Here is a 21,185-nt window from a genome sequence, read left to right on the forward strand (position 1 = left end):
TTAAATTCACCCGCTGCAGTAAACACTGACAGCCAAAAGCATGAGCATTTTAATGAAATCTCATATTACTATAAGGAAATGCCTTCTGGAGGGAAATGGAACAAAAAAAAAAAACATAATTACAGAGGACCCTGGTTAAGAGTAAAACCCCATGCAAACCGGACACCCAAATTACTGATGCACCATGATAATAATTACATTACAGAACGTCCTCAGGGAATACTAGCCCAATCCCAATTGTACTTAAGGCAACCCCATATATATGCACTGCCCCCCCCACCCTACCCCCCCCAAATAAATGAGGGAGGGCAGGCCTGGGAAAACGAATGGGCTGACATCAGCACTGAGCTGAGACCACCAACCCCCCCTGGTCCGGCCCGTCCCCCCTCCTTCCGGCTCTCCCCCCTCCCACCCACAGCCTTCAGCTCTCATCATCCTCAAATGAAAAAAAAAGGCAGATCACACCCTCGGGACGCAGCAGCCTCTGCGTTACCCTCGGAGCGCGCGAAACCTTCCAGTTCGCGCTCGGAGAACACTCCCCGCCACAATCGCCCCCCCCCCCCCCGACCGTCTGCCCCGCAAATAAACTCATCTGTCTTTATTACACGCGACAAACGCGGCGGCCGCTCCTCCGCCACCTCCTCAGCGCGTCCCCGCCAGTCACGTGGAGAAAAGAGCAGCGAGGATGAGCCGTGGATGCCTGATCACGCGCAGCACACAGCGTCACACACTCATCGGCTGCGTGTTATTTACGAGCGCTCGCCGTGCTCCGGATGCCCAGCCCATACAGCTACGCCAAGCAAGGCAACACTAATAAAATCTGTGGGCCTCGGACTAATTGTCTTCCGCTTCAATCTTATACACTGCTGGATGCACTGCCGGACTAAGACACTCAACAAGATCATGTCTATCGCTCATAGTAAAGTGAGCAGACAGTCAGCCCACCTTCATGTATTTTTTTCTCTTTATTGAGATGGGGGAAACGGAGAGGGTTACAGATTGAGATGGGATCACAATTCAGAAGGTACAACAGAGGGGAATTGAACCCTTGGCCAGACTGGGGGGGAAGAGTCCTCCACCCTACACACCACACCACAAGGTCTCCTAAGAATTAGAGGTTTCCTCATCCTCATCATCTTTCTAAAGGTTGGCTTCACGCTGTCTGTCACTCAGCCAGTGACTTACTCGCATAAAACACTCATTCTGACCGTCTATCAAAGGAAATCCAATCACAAACACAGACAGGTACTGGCTGGCTTATTACACTGCAATATTTCAATACGCTTGTAGATTCAAGACATTTTAGCAGTGTTTTATAAAATCGCTGCAGCATCCACCGCCACTTACAGAAAGCCCCCAGAGCAGGTGCAGTCATCCACGTCTTATTATTCAATCCACTGAGCTAGGGAGTGACTGTGCTGGGTACTGTGCACTGACTGCGCTGGATATTGTGCAGTGACTGTGCAGTGACTGTGCTGGGTGCTCCGCTGGGTACTTTGCAGTGACTGTGCTGGGTGCTGTGCTGTTGACCCAGGCAGTTGAAAGGCTCCACCCCTGGGTATCACCAAGGCCCATTACGCCCACAGTGGCAGGGTCAGGAACTGACCCACAGTGAAGGGTGCATCAGTGCAGCACAAACCACTAACACAAGCCTCAGCTGAACACACCACTCGGGTCCCTGCTCAGATACAGGCTCAGACATCACAGTGCACTCTCAATCATTCACACAGGAGAAAATCACTGATCACGTCCCAAAAAGAGGACAAGCAGAGCCCAATAATGGGCAAAACTATGCGGACGATCCTTAACCGAGACATGAAACACTTCACAAACACAAACGCTGAACACAACGGCAGCAAGGGGAACCAGCAAGACGTTCAACACACAAACCGGTGCATAGAATAGCCACAGTCACACAAATAGTCACATAGCACAAATGGTAAACAATGTTGGTTCATAACAATACTACAAATACCATTCACATTACATTATTACTGAAATTATTATTTATCATTTCTAAATCTACAGTTTTCCATATTACAAATTCAAAATATCGATCCCGTGGTATTCAATTCCCATATTTCCCAGTTTCCCTGTTTCCCAGTCAGGTGGGCAGAGTGCATGTGACTGTACCCCTTACATGGCTGGGGCTTTCTCTAGCTCTGCTGCTGCTTGCGCACCATGTGAAAAGCACAGTCATAACTTTCCCTGGCTGAAAGCATCTGCCAGGTAACTAAATTGTAAAAGGTAAGTTGGACACACACACACTTGGGCTTCAGACCTGGTGAGGATTCTGTAAGATCATGTGTGACTTCCGCTGAGCGTTACAATCACTCAAGAGCGGCTCGAACGAAAACCACACTAAACAGCAATCAATCACCAAAATGCGTTTGTATTTGTTGCAGAGCGTTTCCAGAAATGCACCGTCACAAACCACCGGACAGAGTTTATTTAACCTTTACTTAACCAGGTTGTACGACCGAAACAAAGCCATTTAGAAAAGATCGTTACAAACATCAATCACTGGGAAGCCGAGCTTCTAACTCCAGAGCTGCAGGTTCAGTTCCTGGGTGGAGCACTGCCATTTTACCCTTGAGCAACGCACTTAACCTGAATTTCTAAGGAAATATCCTGCAGTATAAAAGAATTGTATGTACAACAGACATAGCAAAGATAAGTGCTATAGTTAAAATTTAATGTACTAAAACAAAAGACTGACATATGCCACTTTTTTAAAGCATCTAAAATTTAAACAGGTAAACTATTGAGAATACAGTCTCTTTTACAGCAAAGACGTGGACGGGTTTCTCTAAGCTAATTACAATGTCAGGTGGCAATATACATTTTACATTTACATTTCAGGCATTCAGCTGACGCTCTCATAAAGAGCGACTCAGAATGATGAGTTACTCAGTCAAATGAACTGCGTCAAATTGACATTTTAAAGATTCCATGAGATTTGTGAGTACCCTAAACAATTGCCCTTAACGCTATCAAAATATTAATAGGGGTCAGGACACATGCATGAAACAATCAAGACAGCAGACTTCAAGATGAAACAAGGTAGTCAATCATCCAGGCACCTCCCAGAAAACTGACAGTGCTTTATCCAGAGGATCCAGATTACTGCAGCCCCTGGCTCAATTAAGATGACCAGGGTTAATTAAGTTATTGAAATCCTAATTGGATAAAAAGGGTGGGAGTGAACCCCACTTTGGCCCCCATGCACTGCACTGGTGGGGGTGGGGGGTGCATGTGGAAGGAAGATTGCAGAAGGGGGGTAAAGAAGGCTCGGTGCAGTGGAGAAGCCAGATGCTTGCAGATGGCAAAACCGAATTTATGTTGATCACAGTATCTCCCGCATCGCGGTTCTTCTTCTTCTCTGGTTTTTAACATGTTCAGTTTATCAGCTTAGCGGATTGTGTTAATACAGTGAGCCCACACTCTCCCCCACTTATCAGCGCTGGAACCTTTTATTAGACAGCTGGGTCAATACCCAACCCACTGCACTTAAGTACCCTTCTCAAGGGTAAAAACATCATATCCACACTCGAACTCTGACCCTACAGCCTGCCGAATGTTACTGTGGACCACAATGTTGGCCAGTCCTGAACACTGCCCCCCCCCCCCCCAACAGGGTCATAACCCCACACGGTTCAAGTGAAGGAGCACCCAACAGAGCCCCCCCCCCCCAACACTCTCGCTGGACAGGGCAGCAAAAAAGCACTTTTATACCCCAAAAGACTGCATTTTAACTGACTCCACAGGCCTCGTCCCTGCAAATGGTCACTATCCATAACAAGACTGGAATTACCCTGTCACTCCTAAACATGTCCATTTCCCTTATCTGTGCTCTTAGTGTCTGAAGGCTCTATTCTCCAGTGCATTACATTGTTTTTAGGAATTTGGCTTGATTGCCTTTCAGGGGTTCAAAGTGTTTGTTTTCCAGTTGTTTCCCCCTTCATTTGCTCAAACAGGTTTTCTTCCCTGGAAAATGTCCACTGTGAAACACCGTGTGACAACATATTTGTAAAAGGCAAAACACAATGCCAGGTTATTGACTGACTGACACCCTGGCCATGGCTAATAACCATCTAAGAGGCTCGGCAGACTGTGCATGGAGCCACTTTGCATTTAGATTCACATTTATTTTTTATCAAGGGCTTTTATCCAGGGTGACTTACAGAGTGTTTACAATACGGTCAGATAAACAGTAGGGCTGATTTCCACATTGCCTTCAGCACAACCGGAACAAAGCACTGCAAGAAAAAAACAGTGCCATGCTGAAGGTGTCTTCTCCCACTCAACCTGGGTCTTCGCTATACTGATTTAACAACAGAGTTACACAAAAAGTTGCTGTAAAATTTGAGTGCACAGAAGAGAGATATGTATAGTACTCTTTCTTACTGTGGAAGAGATTTTTGTTTTGTTTGGGGGGGGGGGGGGGATCTGTGCATAGTCACAAAAGACTGGTAGGAAAGGTTGCAGATGTTAAAGTTGGCGCCTGCACCAAAAGAAATCTGCACATGCATTCCCTACAAGAAACGTCTGCATCTGCCCTCTTGGCTCACCTATCACCCAACCCTCCGGCCAGTCTGACAGGTACGGGTGGTTCTCCCTGCTACCAGAATGACGAAACAAGTATTGGCCTTTCCCCGCCTGGTGCCTTGCTTCACACTGGAGGGAGAATTTCAATTACATCAAGTACACTCCCGACTGGCCCCTGTAGCGCGCGAACGCGCTGCAATCATTTTCCTTCCCCATTCCTTCCCCTCGCCCGCTTCTATTTTTTCAGGCCGACTGGCAGATATTGAAGGGTCTCGGTGTTACGGTGGCGGCCCGGGTCGCCCAGCAAGGTTGAGGATGTAATTATTTCTCCGTTGAGAGGTATCGACACAGCCACGCAAAAGTAATTACCATTCCGCGAGTGTTCGAGCCGGCAGGCAGCAAAGCGCACCCGCGGAGTTCCTCCTAGGCCCTGGCAAGGTACGGGAAACCCTGGAGCTCCCCGTTTAAACGGGAGACACTTTCGGAAAGGGAGGGGCCAGGGGGAGGAGAGCGGGTAAAACGTCTGACATAATCATAAATGTGGAACAGAAGCGTTTCCTGCACTGCCTGGATGTTCCTGGCTGTAGTACCCAACACGCGGAATTGGAGGCGTGCGGCTCCCTCGTTGCAGCGAGCTACTGTACACACACGCCGTGGAGTTAGCTCTTGCCGCACTGACACACACACACACTGCAGAGGCAGAGCGCCGCTCGACAATACGCTTTGGGTGGGGGGCACTCAACACTTTTTTCGGTTATGAAGTAGAGTGGGGGTCGGCACGCGACGGGGCGAATGCCAAGTAGTATCGGCATCGTTTTCTCTGCAGCGGGGCAAGCTAGCTAATTACACATAAGCAGTAGTATTCTTCCTCTCCGTTCTGAGCTACTAGATTCGAAGAAGTCTTTGACAATTCATATTAGCTGGATATCGCGTTAGCTACTGCAACATGCTCTAAACATGAAACTTGGTACTGTTGCATTCAAGGTGAATCTGTGACTAGATCTTAAACACATTCTTTAACGTCACCACGGCAGTATTAAATAACCTTACAAGAGTAACTTACGAACTGAAACTAAAAACTGTAAAAGCCAGCTAGCTAAACGAACACCACACATTGAACTATAGCCTTAACTATCGATGCGGTGGTGCTCTCGACAGAAAGCGTTCCTTAAATCTGCACCGACTGTACCCTGCCAGTCTGTACGACGGGGTGCGAGTGCGCGCCTGCGGACGTGGTGGTGACTGTACAGCACAGGAAAAAGCTATATCTTTAGCTACTAATGTCCGCTAGCTACAATATATAACTAAGTTCATAGTCACTCGTCGCAATGGCAGCGCACCCTGTATCACACCATCAAAACACGCAAAATAAGACAAGGAAGCCAGCAGGCTTAGCTTTCCCGGATACCCTTATGCGGTAGCAACTCACCGCCCCCTCCTTCGCCCCCCCTCCACCCTCTGTACTTCTCCTGGAACACCAGTTCTTATTCACATTAGCGCTGGCTACTCACCGGTCTTATGTGTTGGTGGTGTCGATGTGAAGAGACAGCCAGTGCGGGGAAACTGGCTGCCACCGCTCCGTTGCTCCGGGACAGGAATACCAACCTGCACACTTTCGCAGCCATCTCTGAAGTGAATCCTGCCCGAGAAGGCGAGTGCTGCGGGCGAACCAAGTGAGAGCGAGCGGTAAAGGGAGGGGAGGAGGCGGGTTGTTGGGCTGGGCTATCGTTTCGTCCACAAGCGCACTTCCGGCCAATAGTTTCGGGACACAGACAAGGCTGCACCACTTCTCAACGCTCAACCAATAATTTTATTTTTAAAAAAGGGCAAATATAAATATTCGCGGCGCAACTTTAAACTTTTACAGCTCAACGTGTCGATATGGTTTGTTTTGAAACCTACAATTACTCAGCGATCTACCACAATCTTCCACATTCTTTTTCAACGAAAATTCGAAAGTAATGCTCTTGATTGGAACCGTGGTTACTTTGGTGGGCGTTACTCTGTACTTGTCATCCAATAAGAATGATAGCGATAGCCTGTGTGGTTCGACTAATACAGTAACGAGCATGCCAATTATCGAGGATTCATCCAATCAGATCTGCCAGGGCGGACTACGCAAGCTACAGTGACTCGATGATCCAGGATAAGTTAAAAGTACAAGTCGGTGTAGTTGGCCACACCTGGAAATGAGCTGTTTCACCTGCTGTGGAAGTAGTCGATGTAAGCAAAAAGAGTTTGATGAAAAAGTTTTGGTTTTATATTTTAAGAATTGTATACATGTCTTGAATTACTTAAACACTCATTCACAAAAAAAAAAAAAAAACAGTTGATGTTGACATCAGAAACTCCTTCAGTGAAATCTGTTAATCTTTATATTCAAACCCAGAAACTCAAAGCTAGATGGGTTCTCTTAGGAGAGCTGGCCGTAGGGTTCTGGTCCTAAATTAGAATGTTGTTGTGGTCCAAAGTGCTCCAAAATAAATCGCAAAATTACATTGAATTGTGTGGCCCGGGGATATTTGTGGCCGTAAACAAATGCATAGAGTGTTTATATCAACAGCCGACTCTATCCCCCACCATGAGTTCACAGACTATTCCAGCCCCAAGCCTGATGTTGTGCAGGAGGAATCTGCAGGACCGCGATGTTGTCTTGATGTCCAGGACCACCCCCAGGCTCTTTGCAGAGTGAGAGGCAGTCACTGTGGTGTCATCAACCGTGATTGAGAGCTTGCATTGTAGGGAGGTCTTGTAGGGGAAGAACAGTAGCTCAGTCCTGTTGAGGTTGAGATTCGGGTGATGGCTGGCCATCCAGGTTGAGATGTCAGCCAGGCAGGAAGATATTCTGTCATTAACCTGTAAGGCAGAGGGGGGGAAAGAGAAGAAGAGTTGCGTGTCATCTGCATAACAGTGATAGGGGAAGCCGTGTGAATTACTAACTGAATCAAGAGATTTGGTGTGTATGAGAACAGCAGAGGCCCCAGTACAGTTCCCTGTGGGACCCCTGTAACAAGGCACATCATGTTACACAAGGCCCTGTGGGACTCCTGTAACATGACACATCTTGGAGGTCTAGATGCATCACCTCACCCATCCTGATGGGCATATTAATATACATCTCTTTGCTTGGACTTTCTATTTTATCACCTTAATAATAAAGATAAAGATATTATCATCTTAATATCTTAACAGGTTATCATTTTCCCAACCAAAACGTCTATTTTCTCTATCACCATTTAGCCATTACTATTTCATTATTGACACCGGGTCAGCCATGAAGGATGGGCTCCTCCTCTATATACTGGCTTCTCCTAGGTTTTCGTCCAAACTGTCCTCTCAGTTTTTACCTCACTTGCTAATTTTTTTGGGGGAAGTTCACGTTCAGTTCAATTTTGAACTTCCTGTTTTTCTGCAAAGCACCTTTTCCTAGCCATTGCCCTGCTATATGTAACTGTTTTTGCCTTACTTTATAAACACAATATATAGATATGGTTCATGTAAAATAATGTTGACTTTTTCTCAGGTTGTTATTGATAACCTTACTTGTGATTGCCTTTAACCCAGGGAACTTTAATTGCTAATATGGAGCATATGTCAAATGCATATCCCAGTGGTAGATCAGGTGAGGTACAACACACCGACTGTGGAGGTGTGGCTCAGCAGGTAATAAGATCCGTGATATTCGACATGCCTGATGGAGACCAAGGTGGTTGTCCTTGTGATTGCTTAATGAAACACATTCAGGACAGCAGTGGTGTGTGTGTATTATTCCTTCCATATGGTTTACGTTGTCGCTGGGATAGGCTCCAGCACCACCTGCAACCCTGACCAGGAATAAGTGGGTATAGATACCAGATGGGTTTACGTTGTACTCGTAATTGAATGTGCTTACGGCATACTTTGTTCTGAAGTATTGTAACATTCCCAGCTTAACTGGTGCATCCCATAGACTCAGTAAACCTAGCACTCTGCTACCTTCCTTGGGATGTAATTTTTCAAAAATTCAAAGCATAACCATGCTTACCACAGGTGCTATATAAAATAGCCGTTCTGCAGCAAGAAGGAAAAAACCAGCACGCTGTTTTTTGAGATTTCCCAGGTTTCCCTGGTTAACAATGTTTGTTTTTCTCAGAATGAAAAGCTGCTTGAAGTGCCAAGACAGTTTTGTTTGTTACATTTCATTTTCCATTGCAGGTTAACAGCGTGTCAAGGCAACATTACAAGAGCACTATTGAGGGTGTTGCTGGTCTACTTTGTATTCTATTGGCATAACCTGTCAGCCATGGCATTATCGCGCCTGTTGATGTGGCCTCTACCTGAGGTGTGTTCGTAAAATGGTGTACAGCCACATCCAGGCTGCAGCTCAAATTTCTTTGTGGAAATGAGTCCACGCTTCAGTGAAGGATCACGTGACCCTTCACCGTCTTTGCCCATCAGCCATGATGGAGCTTCCCCGTGTATCCATTGCAAACTGGAGTCACATGCTGACCGGTCAAATCTGCTGAAACATAGGGAGACATAGACCTGTGGTACAAATCAAATCAATTAAAAATGTATTAGCTCCGCTGGCTGAAAGTGACCAACACCCCCCCCCCTTTTCCCTTAAAGCAACCCAAAATGTAACAGCAGCAAGGAAGACCTCTCTGGATGGTATACAGGAAGAGACCTTAGAAGGAACCAGACTCTAGAGGGGGCCCGCTAAGACAGGCTTGCTTGACTGTTTCCTATCTGCTCTATAATCTACCAGCCTATATCCACAGAGCTGAGGCAACTGATGCAGACAGAGCAATCGCAAGTGAAAAATGAGGCTGAAGGTTGCACTGTGGAGTGAACCCTCCCACAAGGCCACATCTTGCACCAGTGCCCTCGCTGTACCTGCCACTTTTTGTGATAGCCTTTTTTTTTGTCTTTTTGTGAAGGTAAATAATTACTTGTTCATGTTTCAGACATTCATCCCAGAACAGTCTGCACTGAAGGTGGGGTATAAGACCCTTGACCTCTTAAATTACCTCTTGTCGTGCCGTTAGAGTGGACAACAGCATTCTGGGGGTCTGCTTGATGCTGAAAGCACACCGATGCGTTCCCCGTTGAGCAATGCTACTTGGACTGCAGTTCCAGAGCCTCTGCACTGGTGAATGAAACGATGATGTAATTCTTCCTCCTCCTGCCCTGAGGGTCCTGGTCCAATTCAGCTCTACTTTTTCACTCGATGAAACAGCCATTCAGCAGGTCAATTTATAAGAAGATGGCCTTTCCTTGTTCACCATCGCGTCAAACAGTAAGAAATTCCCCCTTTAGGAATTTTGTTTTCCGTTGATATTAATCACCTGTGGCACAAACTGTGTGTGTTCACTTTAGGTCATTCAGGACAGCTTGGAAATGACTGTTTATTGCGGGCATCTGTCACAACCCACTGTTTGCTCGCTGGCTTTGAGAGCTCCATCCTCCCCTTCCACCTGCAGAGCTCCCCCTCCCCCCACCCGCTCACCCCCAGGCTCCCTTCCCAGGTGCGGTGTGCCCCATTGTCTGGGTGATGCACTATAAATGTTAATGCAGCATCAGGGGACAGGTACAGAGCACCGCCGCCCGCCACAGCAAATATTGCAGCGTCCAAAAGCGCGGCTTATTGATGCGTATTGACAGCGGTATGATAAAGAGTCCATACAAAGAGTCACTTACACACCGTCTGTACACAGAATCGCTCGCATGAAACTCTCTTAATACCCATTGTGGAAACAGGATCTGTCCCTTACACGCAGTCGTTTCTATCCAAGCTGTCTAGGCGCACAGTCATATCATACTCTGATGTGCTAAGGGATGACCGTGCACACATGACCTGTGGCTGCGCTGGCTGCGTTTAGCACAGCACTTGGGGCTGACCTCCTGCATGTGACACTGCCGCGGCATTCTGAAACAGGTCATCTGCTGAAGGGCCCCTATTAATGTAATCAAAAGGATAAACCGGAAAGCTGACAGGTTGCTAATATGAACCTTGCGATATTACCAATCAACACCTGTCCCAGGGCGCATACGGTACAGGACCAGGTAGTTAACATCAGAGCTCTTAGAGTGGTTGAGATTGCAAAATGTCATTTTGGTCAGGTTGTTTGATAATTATCGACTGCATTCATATAGTGCAACTCATCGTACCAAAACACATCATTGTGAAGGGGGGAAATTGACCTGAACCACCACTAATGTGCAGCATGCTTCTGGTTGGTGTATGGCAGCCATTTTGTGCCAGAATTTTTACCACATTAGTGTTTCCTAATGTCCGACCAGTGATAATGCTGACAATAATGCAGGCCAAGAAACTCTGAAACTGATGGCTTTTGGGTTTCAGTCTCACTGTTGCTGTGGCCACAAGCGAGGTGTTTGCACCAGCAAGGACCACAGCTGAATAAATCACGTGTTCAAAAACATGAGACGTTTGCATTGAAAGTAATAACTGGATAAGGAAATAGTGTGGTTGTGTAAATGCCACGAATAGATATTCCGCCTCTATCTCACGCTACAGGTGACGGGCTTCACGTAATGCTCTGGCCTGTGAATAAATGCTCAGTGCAGCAGGCACGTTTCTTATTATCTCACTGGATCGTTTGTCTTAGCAACCTGCGGTAATAGAATGGTTCAACTTCATAGACAGTGAAATTGCTCAGTGTTAAATCAATTCAGTTAGAACACACTTGACAAAAAAAAATCTCTTTTCGGTTCACATAAATACTGTGTTAGCGTCGTATTATGTTAAACACTGCTCTGTGTGCTAGGCTGTATTTTGTGTGCGTGTGTGTGTGTGTGTTTGTGCTTATGTGTTTGTCTGTGTGAGTATTCATGTGTGCACATTTCATCTGGCCTCATATCTTTGAAATGGACAGCCTCAGGCTGTTCTATTCTTCGACAGAATGTAGCTCTGTTGACACCTGTTGCTGATTCATAAGCTCCACCCCCACATGCCACCCCTCCAACCCCCATAACCCAATGCTGTGAAAATGGGAGGGTGACATACAGAGAATAGCCTGGTGTTGTTTTACACTAGCTGTTGCAGAAGTGTGGTTGTCAAGGGTGACAAACCTGAGGATTGTTTGGTTGGTGTTAATGCACAATATGGTAACAATGGTTATAGTTTGTATAAAAGTTTGTTCTCCTTGTGAAGAAACGCCAACACTTGGTTGTCAGGCATGGGTTGGATTTTTCTGCATATCTGAACCCTGAACTTTGAACTGTGAACCCTAAGCAGAGCTTGAGCATGACAGGGTCTCAGGAAAGTCAGTTGAAAGAGTAAAGATGCCTTCTATCTGTGATAAACACACTTGCTTATCACTACTGAGACTGTTGCTTATCTGTGCCTGAGAGAGGACATATGCGCATTACACATTTACTCACACACATACAGTATGTTTCTGCATACGTATTTGAAAAAAGCGAATAAAAAAGACTGTGTGTGGTTGTGTGTGTGTGTGTGGGTGTGAGAGAGAGAGAGAGTTTCCTGCTCAAACACTCTCTGTATTTGACAGCCACTTCCCAAGGTCAGGCTTGGATACTGCGGAAAACTCCACAGCAGCAGTGCCTGTTACAAAAGCTCCATTCAGATGTCTGTCATCACCTGATGAATGAGAGAAGAATACACCCCCAAAGCACACATGCGTACATGCATGAACATTCACACACATACACACACAAACACACACACACACACACACACAGTATACACATGCACACACACACTGTCCCTATCTCATGGGAATCCAGAGTGCTGGAGTTTGTACCTGCGTTGGGAGGAGCGGGTCACGCCCTGGTGAATTCATATGAAATATTCATTGAAGCTGAATTTAAAATGGGGATTAATCATCCACTCATCACACACTTTCATGCTGTATGTTCCTGAGGGAGCAGCCCGCACAACACCGACATCCACTCAAACACACAAACATGCATGCGCATGCACACACACACACACACACACACACACACAAGCATGCAAGCTCAGTAACCAACCTAATGACACACATACAGTCTTGCATATGCACCTTCACACACACATGTAAACACAGATGTACAATCTCATGCATAACAACCATGAACAACCCCACATGTACAGGCACAAATAAATGCTCACAGACAGCATGCATCCACATTAGCTGCATGCATGTTCAGCATTTTCCAAGCTCAGGGTTCATACCAGATGTGTATGCACTCAGAACAATTTCAGGTGTGTGTTTTTTATTGTGTGTGTGTGTGTATGTGTGTTTGAATTACCACTGGAATTGAGGTTATATTTGTTCCTTTGTTCTCTGTTGCAATTGACACACAATTGCTGGCGTTCAGCTGTAAATACTGCATTAGATATACCGCAGTGTTTACCAGGGATACATTCCCAGGTTAAAAGCAATGGCAACAGTACATATGGAGATACGTTTATGGGTCTTTCCTATCTCTCGTCACACCTTTTAAACTTCGGCAGAAGGGTGAATATTGTACAGGCTGCTCAGTCTCAGAGATAATGTTGATGGTTGCTAAGTCCGTTGCCAGAGAAGGGTGTGTGTGAAGTGGGACATCCTGTGAAGCAGTTTGAGTAACTGACACAAAAACAGTTTAATCCCTCTCTCTCTGTCTCACTGTAAACACAAACAAACTGTTCAGTGACTGACTGGAGAACGTGGTTTGGGGGGGGGGTGGGGGGCAGGCGGGTGTGAATCTCTCTCGTGGGTTCTTTCTCCAGAGGGGGAAAAGGCAACCAAGGAAACATCGAATATCAGGAGATGAGAGCTGCAGTTGAACGAGGTGCAATTTTCAGGCTGATTATGACACTCAGAAGCACTAATTTGCCCTCTTCCAATAGTTGATTAACTGTAAAATTCTGACTTGTGTGCAACCACCCTAGTTTTACCTGACGACAGTTTGAAATGTTCTGGTTTGCCCTGACCTCATTTCTGTTTCTAAGTTTTTATCTTTAATTCAATTCATTTTTTATCTTGATTTCATGGGCATTGGATAGGCATGTTGAATCTGACTGTTTTATTTAGGTTGGGCTGCTCAGCTGTAAGGTGGTTGTTTTAGAGGGAATTTAGTTGAAAAGGTTTGCTGTGGATGCCATCAGCCAAGGGGACTGGCTACTGTCCAAGCCCTAGGCTGAAGTGAAATTAGCACAGGTGAAATTAGAGAAGGGTATGGGTAACCTCCAGACACCTGTCAATCTGACCCATCACATTCCACAGACCTGTCAGCTGACATTTCACCTGCCCTCCCACGCATTTGCACTTTGGCGTCTCAGGTGGTCCAACCTTCTCCTAAAAATGTGTAAGTGTATGTGCGTGCGTGTGTGTATACACATGAGTACGGCCATTTATATTTCACAGACAGTGAAAGGGAAAGATAATGGTGGATAAGGCAAAGACATTTTCAGTGAACTCTACAACAGCCCTGAGATGCGGCCAATCAGATGCAGTGATATCTGGGAGAACTTTCTTCCACAGGAGATGGTGGAGATAAGGTCCTTCGTAGCTCGCTCAGTAAGTATTTTGTGCTCTGTTGGCACTGAAAGTGAGCCTTTGTGAGGAAGAGCACAATAACAGTACAGTGACAAACCAGACACCATTAATATCCTGGGATTCTGAGACCACGGAGCGACGAGGAAATGGTTTTCATTACCAAATCCACTATTGGACATGGTTTGGTAAAAGCGTGTCACAAAACATTAGGGCTAATGGGACAAGTTGAGGAAGAGAGAGAAACAGAGAGAAAGAGATAGGAATGGAGAGAAAGGGAGAGACAGGAAGAATGACAGAAAGAAAGGGATAGATGGGCTGGGGGATGAAGGGGATAGAGGGGGGGAATCAAGAGAGAAAAAATAAAATATAGAAAGAGGGAAAAATGATAAAAGGGTAAGCCACTCTCAGTCCAGCACACAGTGTTAATGAGGAGACAAGCACCCATGTGCTGAAGGCCGTTCAGTTATTTATTAGCAGATGTGCGATTGCCTCACTAATGCACGGACTCTGTTCCAATAGGAAGACTGACCGCATCATGGCACACACAGGTCAGGACACTGAAGCAGTATTTCATCACATATTCACTCTCTCTCATTGTTTTTCTCTCTTGCTCTCTCTCATACACATACACACATGCAAATTCTCTCTCTCTCTCTCTCTCTCTCTCTCTCTCTCTCTCTCTCACACACACACACACTATCATACTCTCATACAGACCTTTATTGACAGATAACTTTTACAAACACACTAACCTTCACACCATAACTGGCCAGGTGTATACAGTAAATGAACAGGTGAGTCAGCTCTGTTCTAGACAGCTCAACTGAAAGGACATTTGCCTTTGTTTTAGCTGTTCACCCCACCCTGTTTCCGTAGTGACTGGGCCTGTTTGAGCTGGGTGTGACCATAGTGTTGCATCACTAGTCAGGGTGCACAAGAAAGCTATGGTTGCCACGGGCACACCCCAACTCAGAATCTACAGTAAAGGGGCATTGTACCTCTCGCATGAAGATGTAAACCAGCAGTCTTCACAAATGGCTGACATCAACTCTTGCAAGACTTTAAGACCCACATCTCAGTGCTGGTAGCCTAATTGGCAGGGAGTTGGCAGGGTACTCGTTTAAGGGGATGCTCTATAAGAGACTTGTTACTGTAATTACCAGGTTGCACTTGAAGATGCAAACTGCAACATAAGGAGTGCAACTTAATTCCTATTGTTGAGGTCCAGCAAGTTTTGCAGGTTTTTCTTACATCTTGGCAAAAACATCACTACCCCAGTACACTGCTGAAGGCTCTCTAGGGTAAATCTGGCCATCCCACAGCTCATTTTAATAAGGGTAAAAGTGCCCCCTGTTGATGCTGCAGTTTGCATCTCCTGGATTTAGTATCTAAGATATACATGACGTCTGTAATTTTCCCATACAGCAACAAGTTAACATTTGCATTTATTTCAAATGTATGGCACATCAGGGATGACTAGGTGCATTTGATACTGGTGCTGAGCGCAGCAAAATCTGGCAGTGAAGTCACAGAGCAACTCAGGACATTTCTGAGGACTGGAGCAGATTTCAATTTCACGTTTGCATCGGTGGGTAGTTCTGTGTGACCCAGACGGAAATTTGCCAAAGATGTTTCATATTTCTGAGATGTGCAGATAAAACAAGACAGATTACCTTCTTGCGGTAGAGACACTGAAGCAGAAAAAAAGACAGAGGCATGCTGACGGAGATAGGATAGACAGGGGAGAGAGAATTAAGTGAGAAAGTAGAAATGAAAAAAAAAATTGTGAGACAGAGTGAAAGAGAGAACAAGAGAGAAGGAAAGAGAAGTTAAATGTGCCCCCACTGACTCAGGTCTGAAGCTCAAGCAGTGAAGCTGTCCGTTTAAATCAATCGCAAAGGAAAGAGGAAAGTCATTAAGTCCCAAAAAAACTCAGAAAAGCAAGCGTACAAGAGCTGTAATGAGGGACTCGAGACAAAAGAGTGTAGCAGTATTCTGTCTCCTTGGTAAAGCGTTGCAAACCTGTCAGAGTCAATGAATGAGGCTCAAACTGTGCATGTAAGAGAAGGCTTATAGGGGAGGTGTGTGTCTGTGTGTGTATGTGTGATGTGTGGTAACTGTGTGAAAGGAATCACCTTAATCTCTTCACTAAGAAAGAGGGTTAAACTAAGCCAATTAAACAGTCCATTGATTCTGTCAGGTATCTGTGGGCTTGAATTCAGCTTTGGCCAGCTTTAGTTTTCCAGTACTGAGTGTTTGCATATTGGGCAGGCTGCGGGGGGAGGGGGGGGGGGGGGGTCGGATTCCTACACCCATCCATTTACATTTGTCCACCTGCGCTCTGACATCATTCAACAGCCCCAGCCACTATCCACATGACCTCTCCCAACCCCCCAAGCCTTACTAAGAACAGAGATGACTTCTGCTTTTAATGTAGCTTATTCATTTACGGTATAATTGCATGTGAAACCTGGGCACTGGGAGGTAGACACATCAGAATTGACCACTTAGCTGAAGTAAATGTGAGCACCCTGTCACGGTAGGTGATAGCCACGGGGCACTGGAATACCAGTGTGTGCGCATGCATTGGCTAGCACATGCACACCCTGCCACAGCTACTTCAAGCTGTGTCAGTCCACTGAGGGAGGCAGCAAGAGAAAGAGAGAAGAGGATGGCGGGGGGAGGGGAGGGGAGGGGAAGTTGAGAAGCGAATGAACGGAGAACAAACAGACAGCAAATTACTTTAAAGCCAAGTGCATTTTAACCATTTAGATAAAATTAAAGAAATAAAAAGTACATAAGGAAAAAAGAAGAAGAACCAATGACAAAAAAATTAAGAGGTCAGAACAGGGGCTCCCAAGTGATGTACCCAATTAAAGCTCTGGGTTCATTGGGGCTCCTCCCAAAAGTGGCCAATCCCATGGATTGGAATCAAATCCAGAGAGTGTTGGTCCTGACTGCGGCTGGCAACTGCAAATGGCAATGAATAATTAGCCATAGAGAGGAAGGCTGTCAGTCAGCAGGATACTCCCTGCTGACCCACACAGTAGTGAACTCTATGGTTGATCAGACTCACACAGCCTGTCTGCACCAAATGAGCGAGCAGTTCTCTGGAACCAATGGTGCACAGCACAGCTGGTCGACTGCAGTGTGAAAAGAAGAGGCGGGTGGCCTGAGCAGGTTTCACTTCTTTCAGGGGACATGTGCATTAGTCTGCACTCTGCTGAATTTAGGGAGGATTTTGAAGTGATGGGAACGGACATGCAGCTTCTAAAATGGGGAATAAAGTATTTTTTAAAAATAACCAACATTTTTGTTGTGTAGCGCGAGTGCAAGTGTCATACATTTGCAGAAATAGTGAGGCAGCATCTCCTTCTAGCTGTTGCACAAACAAGTTTGCTTGTAGAGCAGGAGAGATTGAGAGAGAGCTACCCATCTTGGTTGCATTTGCTGAATAGGCCTGGATGTCAACAGGCTTTTATAACACCTTTTAAATAGGAAAGGGTTATGCTCTTATTTCAGTTGTTCTAGTTAAAAACCCAGCTGCACAGATAAAACGAATAGAGCTACTAAAAAGCACAATGCAACGGTGTCAGGGTCTTGTTATACCCTAACTCTGAAATGCCACAGCTTGATTAGTACAGGTTAATTACAGAGGCTAATCAAAGCTTTTGTTTTTAGATCGGGTGTGAGTGAGTATCAACTCATGGCAGAGTAATTCATGGCAGAAAATCCAAAAACGATTTGCATTATAATAGAAAGCGATTGTGCTCTTGTTTCAGCCCTTTCAGTTTAAAACAAGCGTGCATAGATCAAGGCAATTCAGTACTTACACTCATAAAATATACAGTATGCACTCAACGTTTTTCAGTTGAGATGAGGCTCAAGATTCAAACGTCTCATTTGTGTTGACATTTCAGAGTTGGGGTTCAAAACATTGCCGTCAGCACATAACGCCATTTTGCTGATGAGGGCAGTTTGGCTAAATGTTTGATATTGGTAGCCTCTTCTTAATCATAAAACGCTGAGTTGAGATCGTATAACTTACCCTCCACTTTACCCGGGTGGTGGCCATCTTCATTACGGGCCCACCGTGGAGATGTCTTGCCTGAGGCCTGTGTCTGGCTCGCTGTGGTGACTGAAACAGCACACATACTTCACAAATGAATTTGCAGCTGTCAATGTCAGCATGCTGCACTTGCAAATATTAAACAGCTATGTATATTACTATATGCATGCATACACATGCATGCATATCAAATAGAAATAATTTAAAAAATAATAAATTAATTATGGAATTATTATTAGAACTACATAATATAATATAATTATAGCTACATAATTAATATGAGTAGTAACCTAATCATTGTTATTAATATAGAATAGAATGATGAACATAAATCAGGAATCACGGTTTCATTCAGATCGCCACAAAGCTCAAACAAAATAGTTAAGTGGATTTTACGCGCATCTTTGAATGTTTTTATCTGTCAAATGCACCACGCCCAGTGTACCACGCCCATCTGGGTATTTACAAATACATGTACGCCGCAATGGGTGGACCTACTATGGATTTTGCTTTAATGGTCCAGCCTTTTTTGCCGTGACGTAGCAAAGGGGAGGGGACGCGGCCTGCATGTAAGCGGAACACACAGAGTACAGCGCTGCGCGATCTGGCAACTGACAGGAAGGGGTAGTCCACGGTTCGAAACATTTCCATATACTTTTTTTCCAAGAAGCTGCAAAAGTCACATCTCCACCTTTTCCAGGACTGCGGTAGTCGCGCAAGGAACCCGAGTAAGTACCTGGATTGTGGCATACCTGCGATCGCTGCTGGTTTCCTTATTGACTTGTATTCTCAACCAAGCCAAGGCGAACCCGAAGACACACAACGTTGTATTCACGAACTAATACAACGCAATATCTGGGACGCCTGTTGTATCTTTGTCTACGTGCATTACGCAGATTGACCAGCGTACCCTAGAGCAGTTACGCAGTTCAATACATTTCTAGCCTGCTAACGTTAGTTTAGATTGAGTTCTTGTATCAGTTTGGTTATTAGTTGTTTGCAGAATAACATGTGAATGTGGCAGTCGGAAATTGTTGTTATATGGAATTAATATAATTCTTGCTAGTTACCTCACCGTCGGTTCGCCTTCCTGCTGCATTGGCGCTGTGCATAGCTAGCTAGGACCATCAATAATTTTGATGGAATAAATAGGTTTCTACTAGTTTTCTGGCAGCTAGATAACTGACGTAGACGTTACCGATTCTAGTTCAAAGCAACACTCGGTGACCGAAGCAGGAGAGAACGTAATTGAAACTACAGAGCATGGACAGGTTGTTATCGATAGTTGCTAGCCAGATAAATTATGTTTTGCTAGCAATAGTAGCGAATTAGCAAGATGTTCTTCCGTATGTATTGTGAAACTGAAAAATGGCAATTCTCTCACAGCGTTGTCCATACACACATGATGTGCATTTATTCGTTGCTCGTCTCGTTGCTGGAGCAGTTAGCGCTCTCTCGATGTCAACCAGGGTGTTGTGGGTTCGAATCCCTGATTAGCGACATTCCATACTAAACGTTACTATACTGTCAGTGAGCGTTGATATTTATTTTACGACAAAAACAGTATTTTTATTCTCTTAGTAAATACTGCTATCCCACAACCCCCTCTTTGCCTGTCAATCAGCATGTCAGTCCTATGCATAAGTAGTGAGGGTAGGTCTGGCCCCAATTTTGCATTAAGACATTGGGTGGCTGGGCCTGAAATTTTGTATAATGGAGGGAACTGAGCTTATGCCTGTGAGCATGTAGGTTTGATTTGCAGGTGGGGCACTGCCTTTGTAACCCTTGAGCAAGGTACCTCCCCTGAATTTCTTCAGTGAATATCCAGTAGTATAAATGGTATTGGATGTAAAGAATGTAATCTGTACAAATATCTCTGGACAAGAGTGTCAGCTGAATGCCTTAAGAACATATGCACATAGCCTCCTGAGCTGAAGATCAAGGTGTCCCCTCCTCTGTTATGCACTGAATCTTATCACCTCTTCAGCTCCAATAATTTGTTGGAATAGTTCCTTTCTCATCTTCCTGTTTTCTTTTTTCTCTTTGTTTTCCAGTTCTCCTTTCCCCCACTCCGTCTGTCTCTGGTAGCTTTAATGTGGTCCTCCATATGATGGCATGCACTCATATCAGTTGGAAACATGTCACCGTAGAGTTTTTTTAGTTTGTGACAGTGACTTGCTGAAGTAAGAGTTGAGCATTTGTCTCTGTACAAGAAGAAACATTTTGGGGTTTCCCTGTTTGCACTGTGTCGAATTGATGGAAGAGTAGGAGATTGATAAATAAGACCGGGGCCCTTGCACAGTGTAGCCATTTACAGTAACTATGCTAACAAACGTTAAAAAAAAGAAGCACGTTCGATCTGCACTGCTATGAGATCCCAGCTGGGCCTTTATATGGATTGGGCTCAAGGCGCACTATAAAAGATTAATCGCCACTAAGCAGACATGTGTCCCAGGCCTAGGTCTGCTGTTCTCTGAAGGAACTTGCTGACCTAGGTTTGGAGGCTCTACTGGGAGGTGTTATGAGCAACTGCAGCATATTTCTCTGTCTTTGTGCACTTTTATTTGTTTTTAGTCCGTTCCTGTTCTTGTCCAACAGCTGGCCCATTTATCAGTTTTGGACGATGGTATCCAATATGCAGAAAACTGTTCTGTGTTTCCTCCACTGACCAATGAGATTTTTGTACTCAATGGTGGGCGGGTTTGCGTTGTTTTGTAATAGAGGGTGTTGGTGCTATGATATGTTTTTAAACTCTTGAGTAGCAAGAGACATGGTTACTTTGATGAAGCAGTTGATCTGCTCACAAATCTTTTGAGAACCTTTGAAGCCAGCACAACTAAGCACACTGCATTCTTGAAATTGTGTGCCTTGTAATTAAGTGAGTTAATTTATTTCTGTCCATACTGGAAGGAAGATTACAAAGTAGTCTCAGTATCTGTATCAAAATAACCACTGGAACTAGGCTTCTTTTGACCACAGATATTCCTAACTCTTAGTGGAAGGAACTACTATGAATCTAAGTTGTGATTACAATTAGAACACATAGGCTACTCCTTCTCTAGTTCTCTCATTCAGTGGTT

The 21,185-nt window shown here is 45.1% G+C and overlaps 2 protein-coding genes across 3 annotated transcripts in view; one reads left to right on the plus strand and one right to left on the minus strand.

Moving 5' to 3' along the window:
• The window catches only part of mcu (mitochondrial calcium uniporter), a 70,001-nt gene extending 63,495 nt beyond the window's left edge, over nt 1–6,506 (minus strand). Inside the window, exon 1 of one of the 2 annotated variants that reach the window (XM_064316972.1) lies at nt 6,060–6,506. In XM_064316972.1, coding sequence (XP_064173042.1) covers nt 6,060–6,173 — 114 coding nt within the window. In that variant the 5' untranslated portion in view covers nt 6,174–6,506. Of the gene's footprint in view, nt 1–4,917; nt 5,021–6,059 lie in introns of those variants that run through there. The other variant, XM_064316973.1, reaches the window with a different exon arrangement.
• Nucleotides 6,507–18,649: 12,143 nt separating this feature from the next.
• The window catches only part of micu1 (mitochondrial calcium uptake 1), a 34,114-nt gene continuing 31,578 nt past the window's right edge, over nt 18,650–21,185 (plus strand). Inside the window, exon 1 of the mRNA XM_064316818.1 lies at nt 18,650–18,833. The gene's annotated coding sequence lies outside the window, so the exon portion shown is untranslated. The remainder of the gene's footprint in view (nt 18,834–21,185) is intronic.

This window comes from Anguilla rostrata, chromosome 18 (genome assembly GCF_018555375.3).
Source record: "Anguilla rostrata isolate EN2019 chromosome 18, ASM1855537v3, whole genome shotgun sequence".
Taxonomy (NCBI): domain Eukaryota; kingdom Metazoa; phylum Chordata; class Actinopteri; order Anguilliformes; family Anguillidae; genus Anguilla; species Anguilla rostrata.